The 24,259-nt window shown below is 38.0% G+C and overlaps 1 protein-coding gene across 1 annotated transcript in view; it reads right to left on the bottom strand.

Annotated features, from left to right (window-relative positions):
- Positions 1 to 285: 285 nt before the first annotated feature.
- LOC140159656 (thrombospondin type-1 domain-containing protein 4-like) overlaps positions 286 to 24,259 on the bottom strand; it is a 344,014-nt gene continuing 320,040 nt past the window's right edge. Inside the window, 4 exon segments of the mRNA XM_072183151.1 lie at positions 286 to 5,723; positions 11,371 to 11,521; positions 12,716 to 12,892; positions 20,278 to 20,451. Of these exon segments, the coding sequence (XP_072039252.1) occupies positions 5,608 to 5,723; positions 11,371 to 11,521; positions 12,716 to 12,892; positions 20,278 to 20,451 (618 nt within the window). The 3' untranslated portion in view covers positions 286 to 5,607.

Genomic DNA, 24,259 nt, shown 5'->3' with positions numbered 1-24,259 from the left:
TTATGAAATCTTCATACATATAAATAAGTTTATTAGAGAACAAGCATCACTTCCAAGTCTTTTTGTGGTACTCTAGGGGTTTATCCTCAGAATCTCACATTTGAAAAAAAAAAAAAAAAGGGCCTCATCGTTCCTCGAGCACTGTTGGAGAAGACCGAAAACTACTGACAATGCTAATTTTACATTGAAAAAAAAAAACAAAACAAAAAAACACCTCCCTCCCTCATCAATTCATGAAAATCCTCTGGACGAGAACCAAAACATTAATTTTATACGGCCTATAGTGTAAGATGCAAAAGTCATACCTTGACCTGCTTTTTCTGACTTGTCTGTCATATTCTACTCAAATCATACCACAAACATGACAAACAAGTTTATATAACTCATACAAAGTTTCTTGTCATTTGATTGGCCAACTACTATGGATTATTTCTGCTATTTTTAGCGGCCAGCTGCAAAAGGACTATTGCACTCCGCGTAATAGTCAAAAGTCATTTTTGCATTGCACGGACACCATTGCAATGCTGACAAACGTGCGAGCATATAGCGTGAGGATTCCATCTTGACTCGCCAATTATAGGTGTGGGTGTTGCTTCCAAAATAAATATGCATTTAGATACCTTTTCATTTATTTTGTTTTCCTGGTAATTTATAAAATTAAGTGGAAGCAAGGGAACTTATTTATGAGTTATATAAAACAAATAATTTATATTATATAAAACAGACATCAAGTTACTGGTGTTGGAACACAGCAAACCCAGCAAACACAAAAACGTTTTTCAAATGAGTCGTAGTTTGGGTTTTGGTCAAACGTTTTATTTGCATTTTTAAAATGTTGTCAAAATGTATTGTAAATTGTTATTGTAAAATATTTTTTGCAAACAGTTTTTGCAAATATTTTGTCAACACTTAAAAGGGCATTTTGTGATCCACAGCATCATCCCCCACTTTTCTCAAAAAAAGTTGAGATTTTTATATCACTTGGAAACCTCTGGCTACATAATGTTTATGAACAAAAAAATTCTTGGAGATTAATTCATTTAGCAAAGATATCGTGAAATTTGAATTTCGTTCTGGTATACCAGATAATTCGACAATTCAGTACAATTATTGTACAAGTTCAAAAAGTTTCAGTTTCTTTTCTATAGGAGTCAGAGAAACCTTTAATATATACGCTTTAAAAAATACAGCTCTTCAACATGATGATTGAATCTGCACATTTGGTTGCAGTAATTGAAATATATGACATCACATTTCATGGATGAAGATTAGATGACACTACGGCTGTGCAATAATTATGTGAGCCCCAAGGTGGTGAATTCTCAAATGGTCTACCAAAAATCTTTACCCCCCCCCTGCCTTTACACATGCCAGATTTGGGGAAACCCAAATTTAGAATCTTAAATCATCTAATCATGTGATGCGAGCAGGAAATTTTGCACACTTGAACGTTTTCCTAACATGTTTCTTCACCTTTTTATAATATTGAAACATTGCCCAAATCATCTGTGCCAAAAATCACTTCCCACTTTCAACCTGCCAAAAAAACTTGCCAAAAAGATTCTCCACCCCGGGTAAACATAATTATTGCACCACAACTAACGATACAACTATCTAGTCCTATATGAGATTCTTAAAATGCAGATCAATCTGAATCCACATGGAATGCTTGTACGCATACCCACTGATCACTTATTTGTGTGAATCTAATCTGGATTCATATAGGATCAATCTGAATCCACATGGAATGCTTGTACGCATACCCACTGATCACTTATTTGTGTGAATCTAATCTGGATTCATATAGGATCAATTTAAATCCATATGGACTGCTTGTACGCATACCCACTGATCACTTATTTGTGTGAATCTAATCTGGATTCATATAGGATCAATCTGAATCCACATGGAATGCTTATACGCATACCACTGATCACTTATTTGTGTGAATCTAATCTGGATTCATATAGGATCAATCTGAATCCATATGGAATGCTTGTACGCATACCACTGATCACTTATTTGTGTGAATCTAATCTGGATTCATATAAGATCAATCTGAATCCATATGGACTGCTTGTACGCATACCCACTGATCACTTATTTGTGTGAATCTAATCTGGATTCATATAGGATCAATCTGAATCCATATGGACTGCTTATACGCATACCACTGATCACTTATTTGTGTGAATCTAATCTGGATTCATATAGGATCAATCTGAATCCATATGGACTGCTTATACGCATACCACTGATCACTTATTTGTGTGAATCTAATCTGGATTCATATAGGATCAATCTGAATCCATATGGACTGCTTATACGCATACCCACTGATCACTTATTTGTGTGAATCTAATCTGGATTCATATAGGATCAATCTGAATCCATATGGACTGCTTATACGCATACCACTGATCACTTATTTGTGTGAATCTAATCTGGATTCATATAGGATCAATCTGAATCCATATGGACTGCTTGTACGCATACCCACTGATCACTTATTTGTGTGAATCTAATCTGGATTCATATAGGATCAATCTGAATCCATATGGACTGCTTGTACGCATACCCACTGATCACTTATTTGTGTGAATCTAATCTGGATTCATATAGGATCAATCTGAATCCATATGGACTGCTTATACGCATACCACTGATCACTTATTTGTGTGAATCTAATCTGGATTCATATAGGATCAATCTGAATCCATATGGACTGCTTGTACGCATACCCACTGATCACTTATTTGTGTGAATCTAATCTGGATTCATATAGGATCAATCTGAATCCATATGGACTGCTTATACGCATACCACTGATCACTTATTTGTGTGAATCTAATCTGGATTCATATAGGATCAATCTGAATCCATATGGACTGCTTGTACGCATACCACTGATCACTTATTTGTGTGAATCTAATCTGGATTCATATAGGATCAATCTGAATCCATATGGACTGCTTGTACGCATACCCACTGATCACTTATTTTAATCTAATCTGGATTCATACAATAAAAACATGTATAGATATCAGAATGGGGGGGGGGGGTAACACATAGCTGGTTGATAGTTGACAAAGACAAACATGGAAGCACATGATATGTTACATGATTAAATGTCAATCTATTTCTGATCATAATATGTAACATCCCTGAATTGTCTCCATATACTGGCTTAGATTATTGCAATTTGATTGTAATTTTACAGATTTTTTCCTAATTCAAGGCAACCATACCTGTATTACCAAGTTTGTATGTTTCAAATGAATGTAGCCTATAGCCAATATCAGACTTTCTCTCATTAAGGCCACATACAAACAAAGAGTATACTACAAAGACCTGCCTGGTTTTCTAATTCTTTGGATTCAGAAATAAGAGATAATAACTCTCATTTCATTCAAATTAAAAAAAAGCACAATGCCTAGACGTTGATCCACAAGCCTCAGCACACTGTACAGGTTGTCGCTGACCACTACGACCCACATCATTCCATAAACCATTTCATAACCTCAAGAATATATGTGATGTGTGTGATCCAATCATATTTTATTATTTGTAAAAACACAAATGCAAATCAAGGTCATTGATATTTCACAATTGACTGCAAAGTGCGTAATTGTTCCAATTGAAAATATTAGTAACCTCCGCGCACATTGTGATGTGTGTCAAACAAACTGCGCATGTGCTGGCTGCCGTATTTAGATTGCGTGCTACCATATTTGGACAGATTGTGATTCACACTTTTGTTATTGGTTGTCCTGTTTTAGCCTGTTCAAATTTTGGAAAATGCAAAATTTATTTAATTTTACAAACCTCAAAATATCCCTCACGGCATATTTTTGCCCCTCGGAATATTCCTCGTTTCCAGAAGCAAAATGTTTAGATTTTTCACAATGTCCTCCAAATAACTCACGGACTTTGCTGCTTAGAAGCACATACGCTAGACATTCCACAATTGACGTACACAGCCAGGATCAGCTTCACAAATTTTGTACAGCTTACAACTGGTACAGAGGCTTGGTTGTATAAAAATAATACTTAAAATTCTAGCAGTATATAGTATAATGTTTCAAACAAAACTGCCTTAGCAACTTAATTCTTAATCATAATTTAATGTTACATAACATTTATAACCAGAAATAATCTCTGATGGTTAAGGTATTGACAATAAAATGACTCCTAAATGATACAGAGCTAGTGAGTAGTAGAGAGAGTTAGCGACTCTTACACATGATAGAGAGAGCCTGTGACTCTTGGTAGATAGAGCCCGCAACTCATCAAGTTGAAGATCATCTCCTGCCTCGGTTATAACAAGAGAAGCAGCAGGCTTTATTGTAGTAAGAATAGCCACATAGTCTAGCTTGAGCTACCATGGGACAGTACGAGAACTTATCCCTACAATTATCATCTGTTAGGAAGAGAAAAACAAAACAAAGGTGACAAATACAGACATGATAAACAAACTCATCAGAATGCATTGGTAGAATCACAAAAACAGAGAAAACAGTTGAAACAACATGAATTAAGATGAGTAGATATTCAACAATGTGGTATGGTATCAATAATGGGATGGGATTTCAAGACTACATACAAACTCTCTGCTTATTTGTAGCACCTTGGGTGGCTACTGAAGAAACTGGTCACAGGATAATTTCATAATTTTGGAGGCTACCCAACTTTATGTTTTGTTTAATATCTGTCGCAAGACTCTGAAATTATTGAAGGGTCCATATTGGTGACTTACCGGAGGACCTCAGAAACTTATTTTTAGCCCCCACCCCAAAAAATGATGTACGTAGTAAATGTACATTTCTTTGCATGCAGGTTGTCTTGAAGTAGTATTGAAGCATTTTGAAGTATAATCAGTTTACAAAATGTACGTTTCTGCAATGACAAAATGTAATAAGTAATGTGTTTCTGGTGTTGTGCACAATGAGATGATGTTTTGGTGTGATACACATGGTGAACGGACTAGGACTAGTACAATATAGGAATGTATGATGATGGTGAACAGACTACAATATAGAGATATTTGGTATAAAACTAGACAGACATGACAGAGCAAACTACCACAGACAAAATCATTGTGTTATTACACAAATGTTGACAACAATGACTAGATAGTGTTCTATCTTGACATGCACTTATTACATACAGCTAATTCTCTGAAATAACCAAAAGTATAATACGGGTCACATGAGCTGGCTTTTACAGTGAAAAGTCCACAAACTATAACAAATATTCTGGCCAAAACTGTAAGAAAAACTGATTGGGATTACATTTACTCCATTGCATCTTTCATTAAAATGTTGAATTCCGCTCAATATTTTTTGTTGGAAAGAACTGAGAAATAATATGTGCCATGCATATTTGATCTCCCCATACCGTGCGCAGTAAGGGATATAGAGTCTTGATATATTGGTATACAACAATAAATAACATTTGAACATAATATAAGAAGTCATATTACAATATCTAGCAATGGCCACACATGATATCCCATAATGCACCATTTAGTCTCATAACCACATGTTAAATTAGTCTCTTAACCGCTTGTGACATTGCTAAACATTGAACATAGGGATAGCATCATCATCACCGTTGACGTCCAAAACATGAGAAACAGCAAGAAGTTCTGTAGTATGAGTAACTACAGAGCCTTGCTTGGGCTACCACTGTGCAGTACGAGAATTTGTCACGACAGTCATCATCTGAGTTGAGAAGAAAAATAAAAAAGAGCAAAACAAAATAGGGAGTGTTATAAATGACACTGTGTTCTCTACTTGATGATTGGTGTTGCCATATTGAATTCAGACTTGTAGTTTAGAGTTCGGGGATCAAGTCATAGAGGGGGTGAATTTCAAATTTAGTCCTTGAGTAATTAAGCCAAGACTTGAAAACTGTGATTCAATTTAAGATTGAGCAACATAATGAGATGGGAAGATGTCAGTCAAATCATTCAAAGTGAGTTTTAGGGTAAGTCACTGAGTGGTCAAGTCCAATTGATTTATTGAGGGAAAGTGAGTTGAGTGTACTGTAATACCAGCTATGTCTTCTAAAATTGTTTAATCATAAATAAAATTTTGAGAAGTCAAACTGAGTCACATGACTGAGTTGCCAACATGAGTCGAGTTACGTTACATCTTACACAAGTTGAGGTGAGTCACTGCGAGATGAGTTATGAGGATGCTACTGTCATGTCATGGAGTCAAAGATATGAAGTAGAGTCATCAACTAAAGAATGAAGTAACTTTGAATTACACCACTACAAGTCTGAATATATTTTTGGCCTGATATCCATGCAGATGATAGTGAAAGGCATGCAACTTTAATTCAATATCTGTTTCTCTTTATTTTCCAAGATAATTTTACTCCAAAATCTATCAATCTCACAAAACTGATATGCATGCAGTCTCTGTAACTGCATATTTTGAATATTTTCTTGGGATATTATTGATCATCTCGAACAACAAACTGAACTCTTACGTATACACTAGAAAGAGAATAATGTACATGCAATCAAGCAATATATCATGCTTTTAGTAGAGATCGCTGTAATATTCATGCAATCGTGCAGAATACATATATCATGCAAATACATTTTGTAGGCCAACTCATGCACATTTCAAAAATTTGCCTGGGTAGATAAATGCTGATTATGGTTCTTAGCATCAACAAATAAAGGTGTGATGCATAGTGCTGTGGGCTATTAAATGTATGACCCACTTCCACCTCAATCCTTCCCCGCACCAAATGGCCAACTCCTTGCCAAAATACAAATTGCCTTTTTTAAATAGTACTATGGAAGGTCAAAATAGCATGTGTTTAACAAGAGACATAAAACCTGGAAATTAATAAAACAGCTAAGAAAGACATTGCAGATGTAGAAGAAAGACCCAAGTAACTGAGACTGGAAGCAAAGTCCTGCACAGAAAGAGTACACCAGTTGAAATCAATCCTGGATTCATTGGACAGAAAGAGTACACCAGTTGAAATCACCTGGATTCATTGGAAGCGCACTGAAAGAGTACACCAGTTGAAATCAATCCTGGATTCATTGGAGCGCACAGAAAGAGTACACCAGTTGAAATCAATCCTGGATTCATTGGAAGCGCACAGAAAGAGTACACCAGTTGAAATCAATCCTGGATTCATTGGAAGCGCACAGAAAGAGTACACCAGTTGAAATCAATCCTGGAGTCATGGGAAGCGCACAGAAAGAGTACACCAGTTGAAATCAATCCTGGATTCATTGGAGCGCACAGAAAAGAGTACACCAGTTGAAATCAATCCTGGATTCATTGGAGCGCACAGAAAGAGTACACCAGTTGAAATCAATCCTGGATTCATTGGAAGCGCACAGAAAGAGTACACCAGTTGAAATCAATCCTGGATTCATTGGAAGCGCTGACACAAAGAGTACACCAGTTGAAATCAATCCTGGATTCATTGGAAGCGCACAGAAAGAGTACACCAGTTGAAATCAATCCTGGATTCATTGGAAGCGCACTGAAAGAGTACACCAGTTGAAATCAATCCTGCATTCATTGGAAGCGCACAGAAAAGTACACCAGTTGAAATCAATCCTGGATTCATTGGAGCGCACAGAAAGAGTACACCAGTTGAAATCAATCCTGGATTCATTGGGCGCACAGAAAGAGTACACCAGTTGAAATCAATCCTGGATTTATTGGAAGCGCACAGAAAGAGTACACCAGTTGAAATCAATCCTGGATTCATTGGAAGCGCACAGAAAGAGTACACCAGTTGAAATCAATCCTGCATTCATTGGAAGCGCACAGAAAGAGTACACCAGTTGAAATCAATCCTGGATTCATTGGAAGCGCACAGAAAGAGTACACCAGTTGAAATCAATCCTGGATTCATTGGAAGCGCACTGAAAGAGTACACCAGTTGAAATCAATCCTGCATTCATTGGAAGCGCACAGAAAGAGTACACCAGTGCAAATCAATCCTGGATTCATTGGAAGCGCACAGAAAGAGTACACCAGTTGAAATCAATCCTGGATTCATTGGAAGCGCACTGAAAGAGTACACCAGTTGAAATCAATCCTGGATTCATTGGAGGCGCACAGCAAGAGTACACCAGTTGAAATCAATCCTGGATTCATTGGAGCGCACAGAAAGAGTACACCAGTTGAAATCAATCCTGGATTCATTGGGCGCACAGAAAGAGTACACCAGTTGAAATCAATCCTGGATTCATTGGAGCGCACTGAAAGAGTACACCAGTTGAAATCAATCCTGGATTCATTGGAAGCGCACAGAAAGAGTACACCAGTTGAAATCAATCCTGGATTCATTGGAAGCGCACAGAAAGAGTACACCAGTTGAAATCAATCCTGGATTCATTGGAAGCGCACAGAAAGAGTACACCAGTTGAAATCAATCCTGGATTCATTGGGCGCACAGAAAGAGTACACCAGTTGAAATCAATCCTGGATTCATTGGAAGCGCACAGAAAGAGTACACCAGTTGAAATCAATCCTGGATTCATTGACAGAAAGAGTACACCAGTTGAAATCAATCCTGGATTCATTGGAAGCGCACAGAAAGAGTACACCAGTTGAAATCAATCCTGGATTCATTGGAAGCGCACTGAAAGAGTACACCAGTTGAAATCAATCCTGGATTCATTGGAAGCGCACAGAAAGAGTACACCAGTTGAAATCAATCCTGGATTCATTGGAAGCGCACAGAAAGAGTACACCAGTTGAAATCAATCCTGGATTCATTGGAAGCGCAATCCTGGATTCATTGGAAGCGCACTGAAAGAGTACACCAGTTGAAATCAATCCTGGATTCATTGGAAGCGCACAGAAAGAGTACACCAGTTGAAATCAATCCTGGATTCATTGGAAGCGCACAGAAAGAGTACACCAGTTGAAATCAATCCTGGATTCATTGGGCGCACAGAAAGAGTACACCAGTTGAAATCAATCCTGGATTCATTGGGCGCACAGAAAGAGTACACCAGTTGAAATCAATCCTGGATTCATTGGAAGCGCACAGAAAGAGTACACCAGTTGAAATCAATCCTGGATTCATTGGGCGCACAGAAAGAGTACACCAGTTGAAATCAATCCTGGATTCATTGGAGCGCACAGAAAGAGTACACCAGTTGAAATCAATCCTGGATTCATTGGAGCGCTGAAAGAGTACACCAGTTGAAATCAATCCTGGATTCATTGGAAGCGCACAGAAAGAGTACACCAGTTGAAATCAATCCTGGATTCATTGAAAGCGCACAGAAAGAGTACACCAGTTGAAATCAATCCTGGATTCATTGGAAGCGCACAGAAAGAGTACACCAGTTGAAATCAATCCTGGATTCATTGGAAGCACACAGAAAGAGTACACCAGTTGAAATCAATCCTGGATTCATTGGAAGCGCACTGAAAGAGTACACCAGTGCAAATCAATCCTGGATTCATTGGAAGCGCACTGAAAGAGTACACCAGTTGAAATCAATCCTGCATTCATTGGAAGTGCACTGAAAGAGTACACCAGTGCAAATCAATCCTGGATTCATTGGAAGCGCACAGAAAGAGTACACCAGTTGAAATCAATCCTGGATTCATTGGAAGCGCACAGAAAGAGTACACCAGTTGAAATCAATCCTGGATTCATTGGAGCGCACAGAAAAAGAGTACACCAGTGCAAATCAATCCTGGATTCATTGGACTGAAAGAGTACACCAGTTGAAATCAATCCTGCATTCATTGGAAGTGCACAGAAAGAGTACACCAGTTGAAATCAATCCTGGATTCATTGGAAGCGCACAGAAAGAGTACACCAGTTGAAATCAATCCTGGATTCATTGGAAGCGCACAGAAAGAGTACACCAGTTGAAATCAATCCTGGATTCATTGGAAGCGCACAGAAAGAGTACACCAGTTGAAATCAATCCTGGATTCATTGGAAGCGCACAGAAAGAGTACACCAGTGCAAATCAATCCTGGATTCATTGGAAGTGAACATGTAATACACCATCAATTGTTGCAAAGTTAATAAAGGTATAAGGGGAAATCTTTGCTTCATGTATTTTGCGAGTTTGCCTTCATTCAAGGCTATAATTATATTATGTTGTGTAATTGTGAGTTTGCCTTCATTCCAGGCTTCATTTTGTGCCACATTGTACCATTTGAGCACTTGTTTCGTAACATGTGTTTGTAAACAGCTGTGAAGAAAATTTGATGAAAAGTTTTGAGGGTATGTATAAAGAGAATGTAATTCACCACACCAAATTTCACATTCTGCATGGGAAGCCCAAAATGCTTAAAAGCTGATGAAATTGCCCTAATAATGTTAGCAAACACATGATTTTTCCCTAAGTTAGTTGAATATACACAAGACTGTAGATTGAATTTGTCTTGTGCTTTCACCAGCGGGATCATCAGTTGATTGACACCTATCTCGGGGAGTTTCGGCCCTCTTCCCTCTAGGTGGAGGGGGGGGGGAGCAATGAAAAACTCCTCCAACTTGAAAGTTAAACAATGAGCAAAGCACCATGCTGAATATGATACTTTGAGTAACTAAGTCACAAATCGGTGGTTCATCACTGGTACCTTTGATGCACACACTGGCTTGTTCTTATCCATTAATAAAAATGTGTCCAAATCTGATGATATCTTTGTTTATTATGTTATGAAACCATCATCTACGTCATATGCACATCATATAGATCAAGTTTCACCAAAGAAGACTTCACTTTCATCTGGGTGGACAGAGTATAGGTAAATTCTTAAGGAAAAGAACCCATCTAAATAAACCAGTCTTCCCTCTTCTGTAATCTATGGGAATGGCTAACTTCAGGTTGGAAGGGTTGCGGTAGACCATTTGGTTTTCTCAAAGCAGTGATGTCAGTAAGTTATAACCTGCATGTGTATAGATGCACTGCCTTGGATTGCATGTACAAACACGCCAGTTCTGCTAGTCAACACACAATTAATACTGCAACCCACTGAGCATGCACTGATGTCACCACTTTGAGGAAACCAAGACTATTATAAGTTGTTTCCAAAACCAAATGGACATATGACATGTATGAGATATCTCTGATCTGCCCTTCCAAGTTGAAATGCAGAATCTGCAGCAGGCTATTCCAGTTGAAATCAATACACCCCCTATGGAAGACATTACATTAATCTCCCACACAGGGAGTGTGAATTTCAAATGGAGTCATCTGAATAGGGAGTGGATATGGGTCTAAAAATATGTCCATTCAATTTCTGAATATATAAAGTAGCTAGGAACAGCTTTTAGGGTTTGCAATTAGGATTAATGTTAATGTAACCATCCCAATCATAGTGCATTGGTTAGCTTCTAGATACATACCTGGTGGGGGTGCTAGTGAACACTGTTGTATATTACAAGACTGTCTTTCTTCAGGTCTTTCTTCTGTAGAACAGGCATTACTTGGTTGTAGATTTTCATCCAAGCATTTGGCGTCTCTTGTCCTATGTCCTCCGTCACAAGTTTTAGAACACTGGAATTGGTAAGAAAACAAGTCACATTACCCTTACCATATTGCCTTCATGAGAACTGATGAGCAATTCTCTTCAGTCTGCTCTCAGCTGCATCTGTTGTCATTAAAGGAATCTGCAGTCTGGCAAGGTCCAAATCTCAACATACCCAACTATGCAGTCAACTTGTAATCACAATACAGCCTGTATGTTGATGTGATAATACCATATACTATGATCAGGTTGTAATCAGCGGGAATTGTTAGGATTTTACCACTACGCTGAAAAGTAGACCCACATTCTGTCTGGTCTATATTTTTTGTATTAAACAAAGTAGATAAAATAATCTCAAAATAAAATATTTTGATATTAATCCGCTGATGGCCCGCTGATCAAACTATAGAAGTATCTTTCTCACAGTGTAAACATTTATGGATACCATTCTAGTGGAAACCACGTAGTCCCATATCAAGTCACAGCAAAGGTCAACACTCACCTACGTAATTTGTCAATTAAGTATAAAATTTAAATGCAATTCGATTGCATGTATGTTAATTCACAAGTTTACAAATGGTGGATTAGGTCGACGAAAAGATTTTGCATTTTGGGAAAACTTTTTTTTTCACTTTTGCTAATACCGTACTGACGCGAGTATAGTCCCACCTTCGAGTAAAGTCCCACCCCCAAATTTGCGAAAAATTTCAGAAAAAAAAGTTATTTATTTTTTCGGCTTTGGAGTGTCCCAGGACCTGGACCTAAATGCTAGGATCATTTATAGTTGACCTAAAAAAAATTAAAATTAAAGATGTTTTGTATTTTTAATATGAAAATTGATAATTTGTATATCATGTCATACTCTATTAATGATTTCAAAATGCATTCAAATTCAATGAGTATAGTCCCACCCCCAATTTTGAAAAATGTTCACCCAAAAACAGGGTGGGACTATACTCGCGTCAGTACGGTAATATAAAATCAGTTGATTTTTAGCCAAAATTTATTGTTTTTGACTGAAATGTTTGAAAAAATTCAGATTATTTTTCAAAATATGGTTGCAAAAATCATCAATTTTTTGGCATGTTTTTCAATTTTAGCCTCCAGAAAAAAAAAATTAATAAAAAATCCTGACCGACCGTACTTCAAAGTCTGTCCGCCCGTAAAATAGGGTTTTTTCCCTCCCCTTATCACCCACATGATAATTATAACAAAATGGTTACCTCTGACCAATCTGATTTAAACCATTTAGCTTGGCACTCTTTCAGTATACACGTTTGAGTTAATGGCGGTTTGTCACCCATAGGACAGTTCTCTGATGGTAAGATTGTGAATGGCTCTGTCGAGCTGACGCAGACTACCGCTCTACTCTGAGTTCCTTCTCCACACTCTGCTGAACACTGTCAACAAAACAAAATAGTAACAATATATTATCCCTAACATTATTTCTGTTTTTTTTTTTGCAAAGGGAGATGAGGAAGAAAGAAGATGAAGAGAAAATTATTTACGAGCGCCAATTTGGAGCCACGGACCCCTCGGGTGCAAGACCGGAGATAGCAAGCCATGTGTGTGAATGCTACCCAATTTTGAGCCACTGACCCCTCGGGTGCAAGACCGGAGATAGCAAGCCATGTGTGTGAATGCTACCCAATTTTGAGCCACCGACCCCTCGGGTGCAAGACCGGAGATAGCAAGCCATGTGTGTGAATGCTACCCAATTTTGAGCCACTGACCCCTCGGGTGCAAGACCAGGGATAGCAAGCCATGTGTGTGAATGCTACCCAATTTTGAGCCACTGACCCCCTCGGGTGCAAGACCGGAGATAGCAAGCCATGTGTGTGAATGCTACCCAATTTTGAGCCACTGACCCCTCGGGTGCAAGACCAGGGATAGCAAGCCATGTGTGTGAATGCTACCCAGCCAATGATTGAACCATTGGATCATGTGGGATGCTCACGCTTGCTGTGAAATTTGGTAGTGTTAGGGCTAAATATTACAATGTTAATTTCACAAGACTTTTGTAATGGCCCCTTGGATTTGACATTACTCAAAATAAGAAAATTGGGCTATTCCATTTAAAATCCACATTATCCCTGCAGAATATTTATCTAAAGTCTTCAGCAGAGGGAGTATAAATTTCAAATAGAATAGACAATTGGGTAACTCTCATTTGAAATACTCACTCCAGTTGTGAAAGATATAGGTAAAGCCATAATACAGGGGGAGAATGGGTTTCAAAATGATTAACTTTGACCAATTACATTTGAAAAACATACTCCCCTGTGGCAGATATTTCCTAAATCTCCCACAGGGGTAGTGTGGAATTTAAATGGAATAGCCCATTACTCACCTTCTGGATTAAATATGAAAATTGTTTAAATTTTACATTGGTTGATTTTGCCTTAGTATTTTGAGCAAAGTATCAAATGCAAGTGTGATCTCAATGATTTTGGTGTAATGTTGCAGTAACCAAGTTTACGTAAAGCCAACAGTAAAGCTGTCAGTGTTTTACATTAAGACAACTTTATTGATACGCACAAACTTGTTTCCTTCTCTTCCAATAAAGCCAATTGACTTGACTATGACATGATATCCTTGTCAATGTTTCTGATATCCTTGTTGTATTCCGTCCGATATAATCCATGCCATCACATCCGTTCTTGAAACAAAGTTGAATATTGCCTGCTCAAGTTTCACAACACACAGGTCAAGACAATTTTTAAAATCAATCAAATTTGGGTGATTTTCAAATATCTTTCAATTTCCAAAGTTACTTCAAGAATAATTGATCACAATCCAGGAATGTTTGTACATTTTAAAGCATTTCTGGTATAAAACTACACTGAAAATGCTGTGAAAATTACAGTACACTTCAATATTTTTGTGGCTTCTGATTATTTCTGAAAACTGTAGAATTTTACTGTTTTATGTAACTTTTATAATTTATATAATTTGTTTGCTGCACAAGCATTTCACTACAAAATAACTAAGTAATGTTTATGTGGAACTTACAGGTCTCTGACAGTGATTCTAATGTTGAGAATATTTGGCCTTTAAACCGGAAATTCTCAATTATATTTGCTTGTGCACCACAGAGGGCCAAAATCATTTCAAAGATTTGTGTTTGCGGGCCAAATACACCTTGGTTTGCTGTACATTTCAGAGCTGTTCTGACTATTGGTTGGTGGACCAGATCTAGCCTGCAGCTCAGGCAGGCAGCCTGTTGAGAACCACTGCTTTAACCCAAACAGCTCAAGTTTTCATTCCAATCAAGTTTTAACAATTGAATTATTTGCTTGTATTTTTACAGGCAAATGTAAAGGAGTTGGAAACTGCATTTTTTACAGGACGGCATGCCCATCTCTCTTTCGTTAGCGATTAGGCCAGACTCCACTGTGAAATGTTACTATGGAGGGATCGCCACACCTCCTCCACAGTGAGTCTATTAGGGGCTGTGCAATAAATATGAGCCCTGGGGAGGGTAAATTTGGGGGGGGGGCAAGAAATTTTTGGCGAGCTGAAAGGGGGGGGGCAAGCAATTTTTGGTGGGCCGTTTGGAAATTTTACCCTCGGGGTGGAGGGGGAGAGGCTCATAATTATTGCACAGCCCCTTACCTTCCCAGCATTTACGGCTGGGTACCCATTTATACACCTGGGTAGAGAGGAGTAATCGAGATAAAGAGCACAACACCATAGCGTCGCCGGGCTCAAACCCGCAACCTTCCAATTATAAGTCAGAGCCTATTCTGCTCAGCTACCGTGCTCTGTATTTTTTTAGAAAGAGACAAATCGACCAACCCCGTCAAACTTTGCCATATTTGTACAGCATACATGCAGTTTAGTCAGTTTATCACTCTTTGCAGTTGGCTGTAATCACTTGTTTAAATGCCTCATGTCCGGATATTGGGAAAGCAAACAAGTAGGTTTATATGTTCCAGACTATAAACTTTTCATAAAATGTATCAGACTACTTCTGTTGGAAGGAAAAGAGTAAATTGACTAGCACGTATGATTTAATAACAGAACACTAGATGAATCAAAATAATGGATTCTGGATTGTATTTATATTTGCAGACATAACAGACATTTTTCAGGCAACCATTGTTTACTCCAACACACGCTCAAGCAAATACATTACACATATCATGTTTTTGGTTTTGTTTGTGTGTGCTGTTGTCAATTAAACTTTTTATACAAATATTCTGAACATGACAAATAGTGTGAGAACCCATTTCAGGGGTGGGTGTCACCAATGTAAACCCTTTCATATAAAAAGCAGGGGTGTCACCAATGTAAACCCTTTCATGTGTAAGGGTATTACCAATGTAAACCCTTTCATGTGTAAGGGTGTTACCAATGTAAACCCTTTCATGTGTAAGGGTGTTACCAATGTAAACCCTTTCATGTGTAAGGGTGTTACCAATGTAAACCCTTTCATGTGTAAGGGTGTTACCAATGTAAACATGTAGAAGAAAAATTGACAAAAGGATCACTTTTTGGTCATAAGGCATTCAAAAAGTCCCAAAAAGAATACATTTTAGGGGGTTTATGTCCACTTTTTACAAAAACTCTTGAGTAAGCACACTTTTCATTTAAAAAGGTCTACTTTTATAAAGTCCCACACCCTTCCAAATAAATGCTGCATATGGCTGGGCAGAACCCCTTGGTAGGGGCAGGGGAAAGACAGAACCCCTTGGTAGGGGCAGGGGAAAGACAGAACCCCTTGGTAGGGGCAGGGAAAGACAGAACCCCTTGGTAGGGGCAGGGGAAAGATAGAACCCCTTGGTAGGGGCATGGGAAAGACAGAACCCCTTGGTAGGGGCAGGGGAAAGACAGAACCCCTTGGTAGGGGCAGGGGAAAGATAGAACCCCTTGGTAGGGGCAGGGGAAAAAGAACCCTTTGGTAGGGGCAGGGGAAAAAGAACCCTTTGGTAGGGGCAGGGAAAGAGAACCCCTTGGTAGGGGCAGGGGAAAGATAGAACCCCTTGGTAGGGGCAGGGGAAAGACAGAACCCCTTGGTAGGGGCAGGGGAAAGAGAGAACCCCTTGGTAGGGGCAGGGGAAAGATAGAACCCCTTGGTAGGGGAAAGAGAACCCTTTGGTAGGGGCAGGGGAATGATACCTTTTGAAACTGATGTAGCTAACACGTAAAAATATATGGAAACACATAAAAATATATGGAAACCACACTCTTTTTTGGTCAAGAAAACTATTTTTATCAGCAATACTTCCAAAATACTTGATTTCTTCTTGATTTTATATGTATATATAATGTCTGGCATTTTCTGGGGTAAATAATCCACAATAATAGGACATCCTGACTCTAAACATGAAGACAACTTTAAGGTGGCGTGTGTAGACTGCTATAAATATCTGCTCTAAAATCCTACTTGTCAACATCAACAACTAGTTGGCAAGCCTATGAAGCTTTACAATATTACCAGGGAAAATTGGATCATCCTAGCTCATGAATTTAGGTAACTACATGTCCCTGCTCTCAAATCCTACTTGTCATAATCAGCAACCCAGTTATCGTGATCTCTTCCTTATTTGGTTAAGTAAGCTGGTTTGTGTTTTCAAAGTTTTGAAAGTAATAATTTGACAGCGCTATTCATACACTCTTAGATTGCGAGAATCAATCAGAGCAAACGTTAGAAATATGTGAACCATGTATGACAGTGGCAGCCTTAAACATAGACACTTATTTGTCATAGTATAGGGCTACCTTCACACAGACATTTATTATTCCATCATAGTATCAGGCTGCCTTCACCTGGGCCTTCACACAGCCACTTATTATTCTACCATAGTATAGGGCTACCTTCACACAGCCACTTATTATTCTACCATAGTATAGGGCTACCTTCACACAGACATTTATTATTCCGTCATAGTATAGGGCTGCCTTCACCTGGGCCTTCACACAGCCACTTATTATTCTACCATAGTATAGGGCTACCTTCACACAGCCACTTATTATTCTACCATAGTATAGGGCTACCTTCACACAGACATTTATTATTCCGTCATAGTATAGGGCTGCCTTCACCGGGGCCTTCACACAGCCACTTATTATTCTACCATAGTATAGGGCTACCTTCACACAGCCACTTATTATTCTACCATAGTATAGGGCTACCTTCACACAGACATTTATTATTCCGTCATAGTATAGGGCTAGGGTTATATGCTAGAGCTGCCTTTACAAAGACACTTATTCTGTCAGAGTATTGGATAACCTTCACACAGACACTTATTCCGACATTATTATAGTGTTGCCTTTACACAGAAACCTATTCCATCATAGTATAGGGCAGCCTTCACACAGACACTTATTCCGACATTATTATAGTGTTGCCTTTACACAGAAACCTATTCCATCATAGTATAGGGCAGCCTTCACACAGACACTTATTCCGACATTATTATAGTGTTGCCTTTACACAGAAACCTATTCCATCATAGTATAGGGCAGCCTTCACACAGACACTTATTCCGACATATAGGGCTACCTTTACACAGACACACCTATTCCATCAGTATAGTGCTGCCTTTACACAGACACTTCTTTTTTGATATTGTTCACCTATACTCAGTCTACTCTGAAGTACAAAGTACAGACGCGGACGCACACATTGTGCCGACTTTGAAGGCACGCATAACTGCAGCAGAGATGCAGCACTTCGCGCTGTTTACGCGCGGGTTGTCACTTTGTACTTCAGAGTGGACAAACTGTATCTCCTTGAATTTAAGAAACTGCAAAAATCTCTTCAGGTTTTTCATCAATGGGTGTCAATATTGATATATTTATTTTACTGGCATAATGACTGTATAACAATAAATGATACAGATGAAGATCATGATGATAATGACAGCGATGTAACAGTGATGATGATTAGTACAACAATGGTGACAAGGACAAAGAAAGTAATGTTAACGAAGACGATGATGAAAATACAGGTGTTGCTCTCTCTACTGTGTGTAGATTGGTCATCTCGTCAGCATTTCCATGTTGTGACTTAATTATGTGCCCAACTTAATATGTGTGTATGTTTAACTTAATATGTACCTAAATTTTATCTACAAACATGGCCTGTTTGGAAAAGCTGAATTGGTACTGAAATTACACACTAGCTATCAGGACAAGTGACAAGCTTCTTAAGCTTCTGATAGAAGTGGCTATATGTTATCAGCCTTATCCTCCAGCCACACCCAGATAGGATACTTGGTTGCTATAGAAACGATCAAGCCTGACAAAAACATTTGTACTCATGCTAAGCAAAACATCATGTTAACATCCAGGAAAATGGGACTAGTGGTACCTTTTTATAGCAGGAGCTAGTAGTAAGCATGAAGGAATCTTTAGCATCATTTGTGCCATTATGAAAACTGTTAGTTTCCCTCCTGTTTTATGGCAGCATTTATTCCAATGAGACAAAGAATGAAAGGGGCATCCACAGCCTTGTCTCCCCAACCAACTTGTACATGTACCATCAGAAACCTAGGACTACATAATTTTGTTTTACAAAAAAACCATCATTTTGTATTTTCCATCTGTCGATAGACAAAAGTTATAACAAAGTGGCCTTTGGGGCACTGCGATACTACATGTAGCACTATTATAACAAAGTGGCCTTTGGGGCACTGCGATACTACATGTAGCACTATTATAACAAAGTGGCCTTTGGGGCACTGCAATACTACATGTAGCACTATTATAACAAAGTGGCCTTTGGGGCACTGCGATACTACATGTAGCACTATTATAACAAAGTGGCCTTTGGGGCACTGCGATACTACATATAGCACTATTATAACAAAGTGGCCTTTGGGGCACTGCGATACTACATGTAGCACTATTATAACAAAGTGGGCTTTGGGGCACTGCGATACTACATGTAGAACTATTATAACAAAGTGGCCTTTGGGGCACTGCGATACTACATGTAGCACTATTATAACAAAGTGGGCTTTGGGGCACTGCGATACTACATGTAGCACTATTATAACAAAGTGGCCTTTGGGGCACTGCGATACTACATGTAGCACTATTATAACAAAGTGGCCTTTGGGGCACTGCGATACTACATGTAGCACTATTATAACAAAGTGGCCTTTGGGGCACTGCGATACTACATGTAGCACTATTATAACAAAGTGGCCTTTGGGGCACTGCGATACTACATGTAGCACTATTATAACAAAGTGGCCTTTGGGGCACTGCGATACTACATGTAGCACTATTATAACAAAGTGGCCTTTGGGGCACTGTGATACTACATGTAGCACTATTATAACAAAGTGGCCTTTGGGGCACTGCGATACTACATGTAGCACTATTATAACAAAGTGGCCTTTGGGGCACTGCGATACTACATGTGGCACTATTATAACAAAGTGGCCTTTGGGGCACTGCGATACTACATGTAGCACTATTATAACAAAGTGGCCTTTGGGGCACTGCGATACTACATGTGGCACTATTATAACAAAGTGGCCTTTGGGGCACTGCGATACTACATGTAGCACTATTTTCAGGCTCTGTTGCTTTGGTATACTGTCCAGAAATGTTGCATAAGTGCTTTTTGCTTGCGCATAGCGTATTATGTTCCGATGCCACATACTGCGGCTATGAAATACATGCAATATGTGAAACTCACAAACTCAATGTCTGAATAAAATGAAATTTTGAAAATAATCTTTTTATCGTGGATATCTATTGGCCAATAAAAGAGGATGCTAAAATCACAAAATATAATAGCAACAAACAATGAAATAAAACCAACCTGACCCCACATAGAAGCAAACCATTTGGCTCCACATGGCATATTATTACACATCTTATTATCTCTTGGTTTCTGGTCTGAGTGGCACTGCTCATCATCTAACACAGATCCATATCCTTCTGTAGCGCAGACAACATCCCTTGCTCGGTCTCCTCCACCACACTCACTGGAACACTAGGAGCAAACATACAAAGCAAATTTAGATGCATTTTCAGTTGATAAATAAGCGATTGGATTTCAAGGCACTGCTGTCATGGAGTCTAGTTTACTACAGCTACAACAAAACAAGGATTATTATAGTAGGAAATACTGTAATTTTGATACAATTTTGTGACTTGGTATATTCAAAATCTTGCTTATGCATTCCTTTGTGTTAAAATTTGTTTTACTCTGGCTCCCCACTTTGGCCTTAACTCAAGAGTGACAACTTCCTTGCTGACATCACCCACATAGCTTTTCTCAAATCTCACTTTGAAAACAGCTTAACCACACTCAAATCTGCCTTTTGTCCTACTCTAGTCCTAATTCTATGCTTTGTTTCACTGTGACCTAATATTTTGCGTGAATTCAAAAGTCGTAACTTCCCCTGCCGACAAGACCCACATGGCTTTTTTTTTTTATTTACCACTTCACTTTGCTTTTTGAGCAAATGCTATAATGGGTGAAAAACAGGAAAATTAAAACAAAATCTCGCTAAAAGGTCTGATTTGTCTGTAAAAAAATGGCACAATTCGGCCCAAAATTTTTGATAAATACACCCCAAAAAATTACATTTTGCAGGCTTCAATACAAAGTTTGTAATATAATCAAGTTGTATGAGTTCATTCAAAATTGAACATTGCATGGTAGATTTTTACAAGCATCTTTTTTCAGGAAAGGGGTCTTTTATATCTTGGATGCCACCCCCCCCACCATTTGTACTATAATGAGCTCCAAAATGTGCTGATGCTATAAAGCAAAAAATTGCCCTTGACATCACCCTTTTGACCACAACATGACATCTTTAACATATCACATAGGTCATGACATACTTGACACCCTTGATGTAATTTCTCACATTTCATTCAATGAGAACAGCTGCAATAATACATTTGTGTTATAGGTGTGAATCTTCTTGTCTGTTGGTGGTTAATTGCAAGTAAACATACAATCATGATAATAAAAGAATGACAGTAATTACAACAGCGGGGACACAGGAGAATTGGGCTATTCCAGTTCAAATCCATACACCCCCGTATTTAATATTAAATCTCCCACACGGGTGGGAGCGGGGGATGGTGAAGTTCAAATGGGCTTATCTGAATGAGTGACTCCATTTGAAATCTACACCCTGCATGTGTGGGAGAGTAAGGTCATGTCTTCCATTGGGGTGTATGGATTTTAACTGGAATAGCCCAATGAAATTCTATGTATCAGGCCCTGTATGTTGGATTGCAGGGTTGGATTACTCCATTATGTATGTCTGTGCATGGTCTGTGCCTATAAAAACCCAATCCCCTTTATACTTTACTTTTAATTCTTAAGAATGATTTGCATTCATGTCCACCTCATGATAAATAGTGATGTAACAGTGCACAGAGTCAACACCAGGTAAATAATTATTTTTGTACAGGTGGAAAACTAACCAATAGATATACACCATGCAACGAATCATATGGCTTGGCTATCTACCGTTAGGCAAGAAATAGAGTTGACTTTCCAATTCGCCCTAATCAATGATATACCCTATTGACCAAAAGAATAAAATCCTATTGTTGAAGGGGACAATAAGCTTTTGTCAGTTTTTGAGTTCAATCTACAGGCTGGGATTTCTGGTTGGGCTAGCTGAGTTATGCATGGTGTAGGGTAGTGTTAGATCTTTGAATGCGTACATCTGGAGCTGGGTAGACAACTGTCAATATATCGCATTATTTTTGGTTTCTATGAAAACCTTTAGTAAGGCTTAAATATGTGGTACGCTCCAGTCTGTACATTGAAATCCCAGCCTCTAGATTGAACTCAAAAACTGACAAAAATTCAGACTAATTATTTTTAAGCATGACCTGATTCAATTTGTCCCATCTCAATTTGCCGATTTTAGTTTCAGGTCATTGCAGACAGTTAATGTCTTCAAGTTGGCTGGGATATCAAAACCTTCCATGATCCCGATTGGTTATTCAAAATCAAGGTCAGGTGGTGACCTATTAAACTACGAATGCCACAATACAGTGACATATACCACAGGATATATGTGACGTGTCATGTCAAAAGGAGACACTTTTGGGTAGGTTATCAATTTTGAGGTTTTTACATATCTTAAATATAGAGATATTTTGCTCCACAACGCCGTTTTCCCCAATGAAATCAGACATTCCTAAGCGAAGATATTGAGTTCACAAGTTATGGTATTAGAAAGTTGGAAATTGAGATATCGGCATTTAAAAATATTATTAACAATGTTGAGAGTAGCAATTACCTTGAAAAATGTCTCAAAAAATACAAGATGCCAGTCATAATCCGGTCTGAAACTCTCAGACAATATTTTTAACAATAATAACATCACAAATTTGCAACAAACCCAAATTGTGAAAAAATCACCCCCTGGCAGATTTTTGGCTATTTCTCCATTCACAATCCTGCCCAAAAGTGTCTCCTTTTGACATGACACGTCACATATTGTTAATATAGTTTACTTTATTGTAATATGCCGCAACTGAATAAAAGCAAAGCAATATCGCGTGATAATGTAATAGAAACGTATATAGTCAGGAAGAGTCCGTCTACACATCATTCCATCTCATAGATAGATTCCGACTGTGATTTACTGTTCTTTAAGTGAGAAAGTAGCCCGACTGTGTACATATGAAATCTCAAGTGCTGATCTCCTTGGGGTAACTATGACATTATTGCCCAGCAGATACAATTTGGGCATCTAACAAGCATTCATTAGCCAATAATAATGGTGTGATTGACCTTATCATGGCCAATTTATGAAGCACGCAAGCCAACAAGTAATTCAACTTTATTACATAGATAGATAAAGCAAGTTAAAGAGCTGAGTTTTCTCTTTTTTTGTAATTGTAATTGTCATTTTCAATTATCAGTTTGAAAATTATTTCTATTGCCTTTTGAATATACTGATTCAAGATTAATGCAACTGTGACCTGAATTTGTTTGAAAGATTAAAGCAGTATACAAACTTGTTATTGTACGTACAATATTGTATGTACAATATGTACGTTATTTAATCTATTGCCATTCTATTTCCAGTCATGTTTAAGTTCTAACGAATGTTTGATCACGTAAAATCGATAATATATTTCTGCTAGATATTGTATGTAACATATTATCGATTTTTCGTCATACATAATATACATGTATACATAAAAGTACACATATTTAGAATGGCAAAGACTTGATCAATTCATCTGTGAGGTCAAATTTGGGCAAAAATGCCATTTTGGGCCCAAAATCCCAAAAATAACGGTTCTTTTTTGTTAAACGTAACAAAAAAATTCTTGGGCCAACAAATTTTTTTTTATTAATTTTTAAAAACTAAATAAAAATATCTAGGAGGTGTTTTTTTATTTTGACCAACTTCACCAAAAATATTTGAAATTTGGGCAAAAATCAGGCTTTTTTATGATTTTTTTGAAAATTCAGCATTTTTTGACCATTTTTGGTGCAAATTTCTCAAAATTGGTCGAAATTCAAAAAAATAAAAAAATGGCTCCTACATATTTTGATCTAGTTTTTAAAAATCAATTAAAAAAATTTTTGGCCCAAGATCTTTTTTGTTACGATTAATGAAAAAGAAGTGGGCCAAAAACCCAGTGTTTGGGCCAAAAATTAGCATTTTGGCCCAAATTTGACCTCACAGATGAATTATCAAATCTTTGCCATTTTATATATTTATACTTTTGACCAACAATTTAGCAGTTATGAGGCCCGAAAGTTTGTTATTTATAGTTTATGCATACAATTTTAAGAACCACTAAATTTC

This window comes from Amphiura filiformis, chromosome 8 (assembly GCF_039555335.1).
Source record: "Amphiura filiformis chromosome 8, Afil_fr2py, whole genome shotgun sequence".
Classification (NCBI taxonomy): domain Eukaryota; kingdom Metazoa; phylum Echinodermata; class Ophiuroidea; order Amphilepidida; family Amphiuridae; genus Amphiura; species Amphiura filiformis.
The sequence above is the reverse complement of the archived record's forward strand: the minus strand, read 5'-3'. Positions and strand labels throughout refer to the sequence as shown.